The sequence below is a fragment of the Cimex lectularius genome, unplaced genomic scaffold (genome assembly GCF_000648675.2).
Source record: "Cimex lectularius strain Harlan isolate CLEC.00 unplaced genomic scaffold, Clec_2.1 scaffold224, whole genome shotgun sequence".
NCBI classification, from domain to species: Eukaryota; Metazoa; Arthropoda; class Insecta; order Hemiptera; family Cimicidae; genus Cimex; species Cimex lectularius.
In genome coordinates this window covers 119164-135181 of record NW_019392750.1, presented here as the reverse complement: position 1 = coordinate 135181, position 16018 = coordinate 119164, and the positions used below count along the sequence as shown (strand labels likewise).

At 33.8% G+C, this 16018-nt stretch overlaps 1 protein-coding gene across 1 annotated transcript; it reads right to left on the bottom strand.

Moving 5' to 3' along the window:
* Positions 1-3231: 3231 nt before the first annotated feature.
* On the bottom strand, positions 3232-15982 carry LOC106673023 (fasciculation and elongation protein zeta-2). The gene is made up of 8 exons (XM_014404927.2): positions 15482-15982; positions 6118-6226; positions 5897-6052; positions 5369-5465; positions 5055-5299; positions 3797-3872; positions 3653-3718; positions 3232-3518 (listed from the first exon to the last, which is right to left on the bottom strand). The coding sequence occupies exons 1-8, from the start codon at positions 15883-15885 to the stop codon at positions 3502-3504; spliced, it is 1170 nt and encodes a 389-aa protein (XP_014260413.1). The 5' UTR covers positions 15886-15982; the 3' UTR covers positions 3232-3501.
* Positions 15983-16018: the final 36 nt, after the last annotated feature.

The window sequence follows — 16018 nt, the reverse complement described above, 5'->3', positions numbered from 1 at the left end:
CCATCATACATATCTTCAAATGAAAAGAAGCAATCAAGCTTAAATTAGTTCATAATAAAATGTTCAGAAGTAATTTTATATTTTTCATTTCTGTACCTTTCATTCTCCTTATGCTATACCTAAAATTATTTTGAATGTTTGGTTGTTCACAAACCACCCTTAAATTTTAATGTTAATATACTAATTAAGTGACATAAAAAATATGAATGGAACTGAAGCCAATAACAATAATAACCGTTAATACACTAAATTATTATTCAAAGATAAGTTTAGTGCATATGTGTGTCTCATTTCAATTTATTTCAAAGTGACAATGTTGTGATTTAGATTTCATGATTAGGCCTAGGGCAAAAAATAAGAGAGGATCGGGACAGTGAGGGTAGAGACAGTCAAGTCTAGAAGTGAACAAGTCCATTTTGTGTAGATGATAGACAAAAGAAGTGTGCGATCCTGAAAAGAATTTAAAAAGTGTTGGATTCCCTAAAATAGAGTGCTGCGGTACATAGCGGATTGACTGTAAACAGTGAGTACCCACCAACCCTTGTTCCAAACGGTCTGGCAACCAGTTTGCATGAAATTAATGTTTATTTAAATTTTAAAAGTTTTAATTGTTTGTTTAAAATTTAAAAAGGAAATTTACTGATTTTGTTATTTTTTGTGTAATTAATAAATTGTTTTCAAACTTGAACTTCAAAATTTTATTATAAAAAGGCACCTGATCGTTTGTATGCAGATTCGATCAAGACCTCTAGGGCCCTGTTTCTCATAAAAAGAATTCAGAGTTGGGCCCATCTTGTTGAATCGAGAACAGACCGTGACATGTGTAAAAACAAATATGAATTGTGTGTTTTATCCAACGGCTATGCATTTGAAACCGGCATACAAAAGATAAATACTCATAACTGAAAAATAAATAAATAAAAATAGGAGTGCCCCAAGGGAGCACACTAAGGCCAGTACTTGCTATACTTTTTTTTTGAGATTAGATTAGACTGGGGTGTTGGTGGGTGCAACGGTTTAGACGTTGACATGGTGTTCATCACTGTAAGGTAAAGGTCCTGGGTTTGAATTGAGCGGCCCTGCATTCAAACCCCATACTACAAATGGCTTTTCAAAAACACCGGCACCAAGGGTTCAAATAATATCGTAGTCGAATACCCTCGTTTAAAAAATAAAAATAAATTTTTTTTAGATTAGATTATATAGGAGCTAGTCTCTTTACGGTTTGTGCACCATGACCAGTATCGGTCCATTGTGCATTTTTTTTTAAATCTAGAGCTCTTCATTAAGCTTAAGGATTTTTCCCAGACCCAAAAACTTTTCAAGGTCTGCTATTTGTATCCTTCAGGCTCTGACTTTTCCTCTCCCAGGATTTGTTGGATGTTAGCCTACATAGGCCTTCAACAGAGGACATGTTCCACTGTTACTTCTTGGCAATATATGCACAAGTTTCTGCCCTCCTTGCCTATACATATGCCTCCGGAGTCTGCAGAGTCCAGTTAGTAGTCCTAGCACGTCCTAAATTTAGCAGTTTTGCCATTATTTTCTGTGATAGTCCTTTGATAAACTTTTTCCCATGCCTCTGTCCTGATACATTCCCACTGAACGAAGGAGTTAGTTTTAATCCAAAGATCCACGTTTTTGGCAGTTTGGTATGCCGCAAAAGGGTTCAGGTGTCATTAAAATTTCCTTGGCCAATTTGTCAGCCTCTTTGTTGTACTTCTGCCCTGTGTGCACTGGTACCCTCACAAGGGTAATTTTGTTATTTTCCTCAATGTCTGACAGGGCTGGTTGCAGTCCCAAACTGGATTTCATCACTGATCAATTTCCTTCAGTGTCACCTGGCTGTCCGATAAGAGGGCAATTCTTCTAATGACAATACCCAGCCTTCTAATCTCCCTGGCACAATGTTCAATAATACAGTTTCCTCTTGAAAGATGGTGGCTTATTGGCCAAGGCTTATATGAATTATAGTCCTTCGTTTATTTCCATAAATGCCAGCAACCCATATTCGGTTTTGGAGCCATCTGTAAACTAGATATGGACAGCATTAATCCTTTCTCCCAAGTCTTGCTCTACAAGGCCATCTATTGGAGCCTGTTCCTGCATTAGCCTATGAATAGTGGCACTAGCCTCTCCCTGGATAAATGGATGGTGTAACAATTAGCAACATTTATAGATAACACATCAGAGATATCAACAGGTCTGAGCATTCTTCCAAAGTCCTTCAAAAATATATGATACTGATAAATCAAAATTTAATGATAAAAAGTGGAGAATCAGGTACAATCAGCTTAAATCGATACATAAAATTTCACAAATCAAAAAATGGACCATATTCCATCTATCACCATCAATGAAACTATCGTACCATACAGCTATTGACAAATTGATCCACTTTCATATCCCTAGACACTAAATTATTGTTATTGATTTTTCGTAATTACTATTTAGTTAGGGTCTGGCTTGTCGTCAAAACCTGTATTGCATGTTGTGTAGAGCCTTTCTTCTTCCTTAAGCCTATAAAACTACAGTGCCTTAAAAATTAACTTGGACATTAGTTAAAATTTACTCTGGATTTTAGTTTTCTGTAAGAAATTTCAGCTGGGAAGGCAGTTACATTAATTTAATTTTAAAAATAAGCTACTAGCAACTGTTTTTCATTTATATTATTTGTTGTTAATCGCTTAAAATTCTTTTGATGGTTAGGGTTAACACGAAGGAGAGGTAAAGTAAAACCCAAGGTTGTATGATTAAACATAACTTTATTTCATTTTTTTTTGTCAATAAATTACAATTTTATCCCTAATGAATATTTACATCATGGTATATATGTTCGACTAGAATCTTTTAGAATTAAATTAATTTATGTATTTAAAAGTTAACAGTTCCTTTTGCTCTAAACAGGACTAATTAGTGTTACAGTAAGCAAGTCACAACTACATTCTAGTTTGATTAAACAAATTTTAATACAACAAAATTTACAAGCATACTTACACAATCTAAGACAATGCACAAGCATTTCTCAGTGAAACTTCAGAGAGGTTTTAAAAGCATCTTTGAAAAATAATTGTCACATCAAGCGGATTATTAGCATGTACAATATGTATGTGTGTCTGTGCAATTAATTGGTTAATTTATTAAAAATATTAAATATATAAATTTATGCTTTCTTTTCATTAAAAATGTAAAACTACAACTTTTCTTTTAATCTTCAGCGATATTAGAATCTACAGTAAGTTATTTTTCCATCCTCCTCTTTTAATTAGGTTTCCTATAATGATGATGTTTAGTTTTTCTCTTGTTTTTACAGTGTCCACCTTTTCTTTAATTTTTCTTATGGACTTGCAAAGTGAAATCACAGGCAAATAATTATAATGTAATACAAGTATGTTTTTGATTTTTTTTTTTTTTTAATTATAGATCTTAAAAGTATACCTTTGAAGGTATCTACTAGCAACTCCTGAATGAAGAATATGCACCTTCTGGTTGAAAAATCATCTATGTTGGGCAAAGAACTAAAACAAACCATAAACGTAATATTTAAGAACAAGAAGAAACAATTTATTATGAGAAAAATTCAATTATTTTGAAATATAAAAAATATTGATAAGAATCATAGTTCAATAAAGACTTTGCATATAAAACATACCTTTTAAGATATAATCTGTCAATAAGGTAGGGACAGTGGGACTATCTTCATTAATAGCTTTCAAAACTATAAAGAAATAAAGTTAATTGTTATTACTGTATATTGTTTTAATGTTATCAATGAAACAAAATAATATTTACTTACTCTTGATCAATACTTGTAAAGCATGATTATCCAACGGACCAGTGTCCATGTGGTATGGAATGACAGTCGTGAGATACTGTAACAGCCAATGAAAATATGTTGCTAGATTTTAAATGGCAACAGTTTGAAATAGTTAAGGTCAAATTTCAAAACCATCCCAAGTAAATATATCTATTTTTACATATTGCCGATAATGAGAACCCTCTACCAAGTCAATTGACAATGAAACTAGTAATTATTCAATCAAAATTATGAGGTATGGGTTATAATACATAATTATCAATGCCATCTAAAATTCATAGTTTAAATATTACATATTTACTTTAGTGTTTTTATGTATTCATCTCCCCCCTGTACCTAAGAGGTAACCCACACCGACAAACCAAAGCCTCTAAACTACACTGAGAGGCAAAAAGAGTTGCTACCTTCGTTTTATTTATTTATTTTATTTTTTTTTTTTTATTTTTTTTTTTAATAGGTCCTCTCCCTTGCTGGTTAATCCTTTTGAATACATTTTCAATAATACATATTTAATTTAAAATTCCATTCTGAGGTGAATTTATTAACAGTTTCACTTCAATAATGACAAACAATTATTAATACACACATTTAAGAAAAAATTTAAATGACAAAACTAATCTAAATTTCTGTCTTTAAAGAAATATTTAATGTAAACAAACCCACAAATGAAGATTTTTCCTGTTTACAATTTGAGGCATATGAGGGGCTTACTTAAAAGCAATGCACACCATACTGGTTTAAAAAAAAGGAAAATAAGAAATATTGAAGAACATAACTACAAGAATTATTTTTATCTTATTTAAGTAACTTTAAAAACTGAACCCATTTATATTTTTTCACTTATCTATTTATAGTGAGATCATCACAATATCAGTGAAAAATAGCACCCTGAAATCTGACCCTACAATATTGATTATACCACCAAGTGGCCTGTCTTAAATTAACTGAGATGACATCTTAGCAAAGAGACTGTGGAATGTAATGCAGGCAGCGTGCTTTTTGTTTGGCGAGTTCTTTAAAGTTGATATCCACTTTAAAACAATCTTGACGATTAAAGAAATATTAATACTTTCACAACTAATTTTAAAGCTGATAATGTAAGACCGCATGGCCAGATGGTGATCTTTCCAAACCATTGTATTTAAGAATATACAATGGATAAGAAATAAACTATTATATGTTGGTAGTTACTAAAGTTTACATATGTAAAAAGTTAACAGATTTTTAAAATAAATACCTTTGAATCAGAAATTGATTGCCTGTTTCCTGGCAATTTTGATTTCTTCTTTTCAACATGATGTTGTCGCCTTCTGTTTTGCACAGCCAGCAAGAGTGAAATGAAAGAATTTTTTAATTCTTTTTCATATTCCAGTTCATCTCTTAGAGCAAGTTCTGATATCAAAGTTTCAGAATAATCTCTTATTAAAAGTTCAAGTTCCATAAAGAGTTCATTGAGTTGTGACACAGTAAGAGTTTTTAGTTCTAAAAATATATAATTTTGATTACAAATATTTCAGTTTTATACAGCGCAACATATGAAGCCCATATTACTATCATGGTAAAGTGGTGAGTGCAAGACTTGCTTAGCTTTCCTCTGCAAAGATTCCTCAGCTGTTTCAGCATCAGGAGTGCAATCACTAGATGTTTCCTAAAAAAATAAGAAGTTTCATAATAAAATGTTAATAAAAAAATTAAGTTGTCTCAGAGAGTAAATGTAAAGACACAAAACTGTTTTGTGTATGTGTGCTAGCAGAACAAGAGAAATTATTCAGTACAATCCTGGCCAATACAACTGAAAATCAGAAGACATGACAATCATTGGTTATAAAATGATGTATGGAATGGTAATTAAAATCATTTAATAAATTGAAAAGTAATTATGGAGCAAAATGAAAATGAAAACACAAACATCGTTTACAAAGAAATAAACAAGATACAATATTGCAGCATAAAAATGACACTGGATTTTAAATTGGTTTCTCTGTTTGTGCCAAAACTGGCTAAGAACAAAAATACATAATATATCTCTAAAACTGAACCCAACATAACATATTTATCTTTATTTAATCTCATATTTACCTCCATGATATCATCTATTTCACGTATCACTTCATCTGCAGTTTTTACAGGTTCTGTATCTTGTGTAAAACCTGAGAGGATAAGGGAATGCATGTCAAGATCACTAGCAACAGCCTCATCTTCACTGCTTAATTCTCCATCATCAATCATTTTGTCCTAAAGACAATGAATCCCAGCATTAATAAAACAAGTGTGATTAATATTACACCATTAATTCAAACCTTGTTTTCATTGAGATTTAGAGCTGGCATGTGCAACTTCCTTGCATAAGATTTTGACCAGTCAATTGGTAAAATATTGCCAAAATTACCAGTAATTGTCCACCACATTCTATAAACAACAAAATAATAATGTTGTACATAATGTACTCACAATGGGGCTCCAGAATGGGAACACTGATTTTAAAGAAAATCGTTTTGGTGATAATAGGTCATAAATGGCCAATGTAATCAAAGTGATTGGGGGAGGCACTGGCATAATATCAGAAACTCTTATGACTAACCATTTGTCTGAATGTATTTATTGATGAGTGGTTAAGTGTGTATGGACACAGCCTGTGTGGAATATCGAGTACCCACAAACCTGTCGAACCAATTAGGTTAGCTTAGGATAGTGCTATGCACGATGTGGTGGTCCTTATCCAATATCGTGGAGGTAGCATCAGCAAACAACTTGAAATACGAACATTATCAGAGAAAGTTAATAATATTAAATAGTGAGTGAGTGTAACTAAAGAACTTATAAAATTGATTGCTCAGCAAAAAGAAGCTAATCAACATAGGCAAGGTTGTAAGGATGCAAAATTAATTCTTGCATAAATTTTGCTTATTTGGTAAAGAAACAACCCTGTGGAGACTTTCTTCCCCAGAATGATAAGGACAGGAGGGAGAAAGGCATTAAGTGGCTAGAAGACACAGGCGTCAACATCGGTGAGTCTATTCCTTTATTTTAATTAAATCCTCGATCTTTAGTTCCTTTTGAAGTGTGCTCACTCTTTTTTAATTTTAATGTAAATTTTATTTACATTAGTGTTTACATTGATTTGAACCATTGATTTGATTTACCTATGTTGAATTTTGGTTATTTTTTTTTTGTTTTAAATAATTAATTTAAAAAATCTATATAAAAAAGAAAATTTTTATTTCGACAAATTATTCTTTTGCTTTTTTTATTTTGTTTCTCACATTGCATTTATTATAAATACAGATTTTTTAATTTGATTTCAAAAGGCAACCCATAACTTCTTTTCCTCTGTTCTTATTTCCTTTTGGGAAATCTTAAAATTTTTAGTCAAGGACTGACAAATCCTTGGGAAAACAAATGGTAATTAGGTGTGTGGTGACTTACCACCTTCTCGACGGAAAGCGACACCTAGCGGGAAGCTCACGATCTCCGGGGTGCCCGGTACCAGTCGGACAGGTGGAACTCTACCCATCTCTCAACGGTCCTTTTCAGGGCCAAAGCCTCCTCACCGGCTCCACAGAGCCCACGACTTAGGAGTGCCCTTCTCGTCTGCCTGAAAGGGGTTTCGTGCCGTAGAGCTCAGTAAGGCAGAATAGTTGGGACCTTCCTGGTCAATGCCGGCCCTTGCGAGGGCCCGCCAGGTTAACATTGCACGGAAGGACCCTAACAAGGTGGACCAAATAAAAAGAGCATCTAGTAGCCCTATGCTAGACAGATTCAATGGATTCCAGTCAATACAAGCATATTTTTTTTGCATTTCTTGATCCATCAGTTAATACACTGTTCTCTGTTTAAAACCACAGCAGGCCGCACACCAAACCATTGTGGCATCACTTGAAATGAAGGCAGACCTAGCAGCCAAACTGGCTACAAACAGGAAGTTCCTCCAAATGACTTTTCCTTTGCTGTGACGTGCTGTATGGATGAGATGGTAAAATGAATTGGAAAACAGCAACGACAAACAAACCATCTGAACATGAAGCTCATTCGCAAGAGAAACCCGGTATGAGAATGTGGTCTTGACCAGACTCAGAATAGGGCACACATGGGTACTTAATAGCATAGAGTTCTCCACCAATGTGTCCACGCTGATGAGCCACTGTTGTTAAGGCACATTTTTACATAGATTAGCCAACAATTATGACAGACCTCCTCCATGATCGATCCAGTTATCTGGATGTATGACACCCTAAATAATGTCAGTAAAAATGTAATCGAAAAATAGTGTTGTCCATCATCTGATTTAGCTTGCTCCTTTATTTGCCTTTTATTACAAAAATAATAAAAATAAATAAGAACAACATCATATTATACATCATGAAAAGAGGTTTTGATAGAAACTTTTTTTCTACAAATTAAGCCTAATTTGAAATTTGTAAACAATTTCTATTAGTACGTATTTTAATCCGGAAGTTAGCTATTTTGTTTTTGTTCGGATTAAAATTGTGAAAGATTTTCCGCAAGGACTTTTTTTTATATAGTACTGAACTGCTAGGCTTCTCTTTTTTAAAAAATCTCTTTTTTTTCTTTTTTTTAAGAGTGTTCACAACAGCAGAGGTCATATAAACCCACAGGGTGCCGGTGTTTTTGAAAAAAAAAGCTCATTTGTAAGAATGTCGGGTTCGAATGTAGGGCTGCTGGATTCGAACCCGGGACTTTTACCTTACAGTAAAGCCTAAACCTAAACTGTTGCGACCACCGACCCCCTTCTCTTTTTTATATATATAGCACTAAACAGCTTTTAAGACCAATGGAATAAATTTAAAAAAAAAATCAATAAAAAACGGATTACAATTCGCGAAGTTGCGGGAGTTTTTTTTTAATCTTTTCCATCTTGCTCTGTTTTTTCGAGAGAACAGATATTCAGTATTACGTTTGCGTTCGATTGGCAAGTATAAATCAAATTCCAATCAGCTAAACGTAAGCTGTTTTAATCAGCCCTTCTCAGGCCTAAGCCCGGCTAAATTGAAGTGCTAACGATAACTGTCTACTTAGGGCATTGTCGTTGTTCATTTACGGACGGAAAGATTTTTATATAAGGGTTCAGGTGGCCATTCACAATCGCTCCAAATCGGATCGGCCGTGTTGTTTCCGAGTAGAAACTATAGTGCAATTTAATGCACTGCAAGGCTCAGATCTTTATGAAAAGATCATAAAATGTGTATGAATAATTCAAGTTAATGAAAGTGAACGGTAACCATGATGGCCACGTCGAATAGTTCGCCGCCACACAACCATTGCTCAGACAGAAAGAACAGCAGTTCTATATGGACGGACAGGACATAAAACATACGGGTTACCGTTAAATTTAGATGAAGACCGCGTTAGATTGAACTGGTCACGTAAAATGAAAACCCCTGTTAACATTGGTACAGGAATGCCCCAGGGGTCAAATTTTGGGTCCCACACTTTTTTAAATTTTCATCAGAAAGTGGTGATGGGAATATCGGTCAATGGTTGTTTTGGAAAGAAAACGACTTCGTATCTTTGCCGACGTTTCGATTTAATTCAAATCTTTATCAAGGCATCCTGTACATATATGGTATATTATTACATTATTATTTATTATTACAGAATTACATATATATTATATACAAGAAGGCAAAAAACTTAACTTACCGCTTGATTCTACTTACTCCTAGTGGTAGAAACCAGTTAAGTAGAACAATAGCATGGGACATTTGCCAATTGATAAATAAATAAAACATAAATTTAAAAAAACACTAGAGATCAAGCGGTAAGTTAAGTTTTTTGCCTTATTGTATATAATATATATGTAATTATGTAATAATATACTACATATGTACGGGATGCTTTGATAAAGATTTGAATTAAATCGAAACGTCGGCAAAGATTCGAAGTCGTTTTCTTTCCAAAATAACCATTGACCGATATTCCCATCACCACCGACAAGAACACCACAAATATAAATTGTTTTTGCAAAATAAATTTCAGTTGTCAAATGTAAATTGTTTTTGGAAAGTAAATTTTAGTTGTCAAATGTAAATTGTTTTTGGAAAGTAAATTTCAGTTGTCAAATGTAAATTGAAATTGTTTTTGGAAAGTAAATTTCAGTTGTCAAATGTAAATTGTTTTTGGAAAGTAAATTTCAGTTGTCAAATGTAAATTGTTTTTGGAAAGTAAATTTCAGTTGTCAAATGTAAATTGTTTTTGGAAAGTAAATTTCAGTTGTCAAATGTAAATTGTTTTTCGAAAATAAATTTATCTAACTGCTTAAAACAGGCATTTTCATCTGGGATGAAGTTGATAATTCCCCAAACGGCATTAGCCACTATCGATACGACATTTACAGGTTTTTAATGACGATCGTGCATTTGATGGAAATTTTTATACTGGTTGGTGACTCGACAGGTTTTACCAGTCCTAAAAATGGAACCAGGAGACAAATTTATGAAGCATGCATAAAAATAGTTTGTTATGGAATAGCTTTCAGCAATTCAAATTATCCAAGAATACGAGGATGGATATTCCAATGAATTCTCTGAGTGGTTATTAAATATAGAAAATAATATAATAAAAAACTTGAAATAATGTTATGTGATAATTTAATTGAAGAGTTTTATCCATTAAAGTTATCTGAGGAAGAAATGAGTAATTGAGCTGTATTAGCAGGTGGAAATGATGAAGTGAAAAAAATCAATCTTATTGTGGAACGACTATCAGGGGAAATTGTTAAGTGTTTTTCCATAGATCATGCTGGGACATTAGCTGGTACTATTAGTTTTACTCGCACAAATTGCGTTGTACCACGTTATACGTCCGTTTTCTGTTGTTCACAACGGCAACGCATTTTCGAATAATTTTTTTAAATGAATTCGGCCTCGGACTTCTGCTAGTCTTCCTTGTTTAGGTCGTATAATTAATTAATTGTCTAGATCAGGTCACTAGTAAAATGTCGATCAGCCAAAAGGGATGTTGATCCGAAAAATGTCGATTTGGTTATCCATTTTTCCGTTATTCCAAGGGAGGGGGGAACAATCAGCAACTGACTAAATTCATTATTATTATAATCTTTTTAATAGAGTATTAAAAAATTATATTCTTTTTAAGGATTCATCTCACTCAATTTGTTTTTCAAATCTGTTATAAGCAGCTTTGTCGTTTACAAATAAATGTGTAAAAAAGGTAATATTTTGAATAGAATATATTCTTCTATACATTTCTTATCCAAAAAAATTATATTGCACGGAGTAGGGGGCAATTTTTTTTAATATCACAGATAAAAGTTCATTCGGATATAAATGAAAGATTATTAACCAAGACTGGACAAGAAACTGTTCCTAATTATGACAATAAATCTATATAAATGAACATAGAAATAAAACGCAACAAGGTATAGGAGCAAATTGTGCGTCACTGAAAACAATAATTACATCATTAATGTTGTATCTAAGAAAAGAAAAGGAAAATAGCGCAAAATCGGCATTTAATAGTACGAAGACATTCGTTCGACAAACACTGTCTTTAAACGGCACCTACAAATAAACTAAGATTACGGCCGGCGTAAAGTGATTACTTAATCTAATCTAGGAGTAAAAAAACTGACCATTTATCACTGCAATAGTTAATAGAATAAATAAATATGTGAGGGTAAAGAGCACTTTCCGCCGGTATTAATATAAATTTTGGATGAAGCACAACAATGCGACTGGTGGGTTGTATTGATTGCGAAGGGGATCGACCTAGTAGCAGAAAAAACGTCAGCTTAAAACATTTGAATAACGTGTCAATTCCTGAGATGTAGCATAAATTCTCTTCGATAGCCAATAAAAATACAGGGAAAATCGTATAGAGAATACAATACAAGTAGAAAAATTACGATTCAATTAAAATTTAGCTAAAATGATTTTTAAAGGAAACATTGCAACTGCGAAACTATTACGATGAAACGATTATTGAAATTGAAAATTTATTTAGGTGATCTTGTGCCATTTTCAAGTCATATATTTTATTTCTTATTTTTATTATTAAATAAACATTTAAATAAATAATAATTTCAACAAAACGAAATGAAAAAACGACAAATTAAGTTGTTTAGTTCATCTTTTAGAGAAAAAAAAACAAGAAGGCATCTATAAAGAAAATCGTATGGAGAGCACTCGAGAGGGGTAGGTGGTCCTCAGAGGAGGTAGGTGGTCCTCAGAGGATCTACTCGTAAAAGAGAGTCATCCTCATCTGATTAAGGGCACACTTTTGGGCCGATGCCCACGTATATTTGTCCGGCATGCAGAGAAAGATTGTTGCATGTGCCCCTGATTGAGGACATAGGAGGATGTCATTACACACATCATCCCACACTGAGCATTCCTTGGCTCCGTGCCGACAGTGTGTAGGAATGCCACCCGATATAAGAATTGGGCTTGGACATCTGGTTCCCCTGTTCCGATTCTTCGAGGAAACTGGTTATGTTTTACTGTAGTACCTGGAGTCCAACCTCGGTGGTTGGACGGATGGGAGCGAGGTGTGACTCCGGACTGCCAACACCCGGGGTGGGTGATTATTGAGGTCTGCCGGTAATTTATTGTAAATTACAAAAGCTGGAATTCCCGGTGGAGTAGTAGAAGTGTACGCTTAACTCTGAGGATATGTGTACATACTGTGCAGATTTGAGCTTATATAAATCCAAATAACTATGAATCTATAATCGGAAAAACACAACCACGCTTTGTACCAGAAAATATGTAAGTCGTCCATAAAAGCTGGATATTAAACTGATTAAGGCAGATTTCACTTGGTGACTCATAGTAAAAGACGATAACATCCGTTTAAAGCCAGTACACTCATCTAAGCTTTAAGTCAATAACAATAATCTCTTACTCCTTCATACATCTCCCACGTTCCATTTCTTTTATTATATAAGAAGACAACAGGGAAGTAATCGATCTACCTAAAATATTCTTCTGGTGTTATTCCCTTAGGTTATAATATATTATTCAATCATTTAAAACATACTATAGTAGAGAGCTAATTTCGTTGTATAATTTTTAGTTATAAGTTGTTGTTTCATTTCTAGTTTAGGTTTCGTTGTATAATATATTAGTGAATGCATGCGATACAGTTGACATTGCCATAATATGTTTTTAGCTATTAGAAAATTAACATTATATAAGTGCATATTTTTTTAATAATAAAAACAAAACATACTATTCTTTATTTTTAATTTTCAATAATTGGTTGACTCCTATTGACTGTTAGGATAACCAAAGAGCCAGCCTGTCTTTAATTAAAAAAAAAAGAAAAGAAAAAAAAGATGTATATTGTTTATTATAAATTAAAGAAAGACTAACAAACAAATAAAACATACTGTAGTACGAAATAGGCAGTAAGTAAATTTTGTTGATGAAAAAGAAATCGACCACGACTATTAATGTGTTTGGGATCTGGTTTCTGGTCAGGTAGAGAAAGAATAGACTCTGTGATCACTTGCCAAGCTTTTGGCCTTTAACAGACCATCATCAGGGCCTGAATGAATTAATGAATCTTGTAATTAATGAAATAATATAATGTTGTAATATTTATTCAGGCCCTGATAATGGTCTTATAAAGGCCGAAAGATTGGCAAGTGATCACAGAGTCTACTTCTACCTGACCAGAAACCAGATCCCAAGCATTAAGTAAAATTTCAACTAAATTCGATTGGCTATTTTTATTTTTTTAATCCACTTAATTATTTCGACAATTATTGCATAGAAAATTTTAGTATTAATAGTGTAATATAACTTGATGAAAACCAATTATAGATTTTCTCCAGTTAGAACGTACATAGTGTTAAGCCAAAAATAATATTGCCAATCCGATCAGTTTTGAACTGCTTATACTGTTTTAACAAAAACTGTGTTAACAGATGTTAAAAATCTTTGAATACATAATTTGATGAACATACTCTCAGTTGTTGCTATGCCTTAATATTTATCTAGCGTAAAATATTCTAATACAATTTATTATTGATTTTAAATTAATGACATTATCAAAAATAAAAACGTGTTAAATTCTTCCGAAAATATGTATACATTAATGTCAGTGAAGTAAATTAATCAATCTTTATCATTATAACATATTATTTTTTATCTTTTTTTTAATGCAGCCCTCTCTTCTTTCTCGCGTTTTAAACCTACTAATTTCATTTCCTATTTCTGCAGCCAAGTTATGTTTTATGATATAACGATAACCAACTCTCTCTTTTTCTTTATCCTACTGTCAAGCCTCTCTGCACCACAGAGCCTCGTTAATTATGGATAAAATAACAAATAACGAACACAGAAACAAGACAAAAACGTGTTAGTCTGGTTAGCATTCCCACTATCCCAGAGTACTCGATATTCCTCGGGGCAATTAGGGCATAAGCCCGTCCATTCACGCAAATAAATACATTCGTACCAATAAATAACACTTATCACATACATGAAGATGCAAAGATCATTATACACTTAAAAATGAATCTAGTATAAGGTATTGAAATATTAATATACTCTTAGCCAATAACTAGGTCATATTCATTGAAACAATGCTGTTCATCATAGGCTAAACATCAAAAATGAAATCGTCTCCTCTTTTAAACCCAGATGTTAACAATTAAGTGAAAATGACCGTTACCTTCAAGTCAGGCTTGAGACTACACTCATTGTTTATACGAACAAAGTTATTACAAATTCACAGTTTAACAATGGCAGAAAAGCATACAATCTCCAACATAAAATAAGGTCACGGCGGGGCCTGCTTAAATTAGACATGACGAAAGATACGTATGTGGCTTCTAGCTTCCAACGTTTTCAATAAAGCAATAAGGCGAACTTTTGAGAATTGGTGGATGACATTTTTTTTATTGTCAAAGATTTTCCAAATATGTAAATAATTCTGAGCGTGATGCAAGATTGATGTTGAAATGGACTCTAATTGACAAAGAGTTCTTTCCAATACTAGCTACGTAATCAACAAAATTATAAACATTCAACAAACACACATTTCATCTAGTTGAAAAGTACAAAAAAGTTTACATAAGTCATGTAATAAATGCAATAATTGTTATCACAGTGGCATAAATTTCTTTTTATTTCGGGAACGCCCACGGATCTTATAGTGAAATTACATTTTATGGATTGTAACATATTTAAAAAAAAAATTTCGAAATTAATATGTGCAATAGAAAGGACCCCATTTCGTACCCTGTTGTATTTGCACTCCTCATTTTGATTGAAAAGCGCGTTTTTACATCAAAGTTGTCATAATTTTCATACAAACAAATTTAAGAAATGAAATTGTCGGTTTTTGCTATTTCTCATGATTTACACTTGTTTGTAATTAGTAACCCGTTGCGTGGAATTTTTCGTGATGCAACGCCACGAAGTGCCCGTTTTGGAAGGAAAGAAAAATCGCCAATCGTGATAAGTACGGAATCGACATGCGACCTAAGATTAGCTTATATAGTAATTATAAATTTATACACAAGACGAACTGATAAGCGAATTTAAGTTTTAACAATCCCAACGAAAAGCGTTTGGCGTTCCGATCGATCGTGGGTGTTAAAGAAATTGAAGAAAATGAAAGCGGATAAATCTGAAGAAACTGAGTGGTGAAATTTAGATTTTGATAAGGGAAACTCACTGGCATTCATTCATTATCTCTTCCTGCGTCCTGACTTGAACGGGTGCCAGTTTTTCGACGGATTCGTCGTAATTGCAGAAACACCTGGTGATCTTGTCGTCGAAGGTGTTGACGAGATCTTCGAGACTCCCGGAGAAAGTTTCCGTGAAATTGTCCGCGTCGGAGGGGTTGTTGGTCTCGACAGAGCATAGGCACTGCTTCAGGAGGGGTGCCCTGTTGTCCGTCTCTGGGCCGGTTCCGCCCCCGACGTTATTCGAGTTGAGGTCCTCCTCCGTCTGGGAGGCGCTTCTCACCTGCGGCTCCTGCTTCATTTCGGGCACCTGGCCCCAGTCTTCGGCTTCCTCGAGCCTTGCGAGCGGGGCCTCGAATTGGAGCTCGGCCATTTTGGCTGTACCGTCCCGCATCCTGTACTCCACTGACTAGTGACTGGCGACTGCGCTTCTGCCCCGCTTCGGGATCCCCTTCCCCACTCGCCGTTTACCACTTCGACTAGACAGGAGTCGAATATCGACCCGACCGCTTTCTATTACGCCGTAC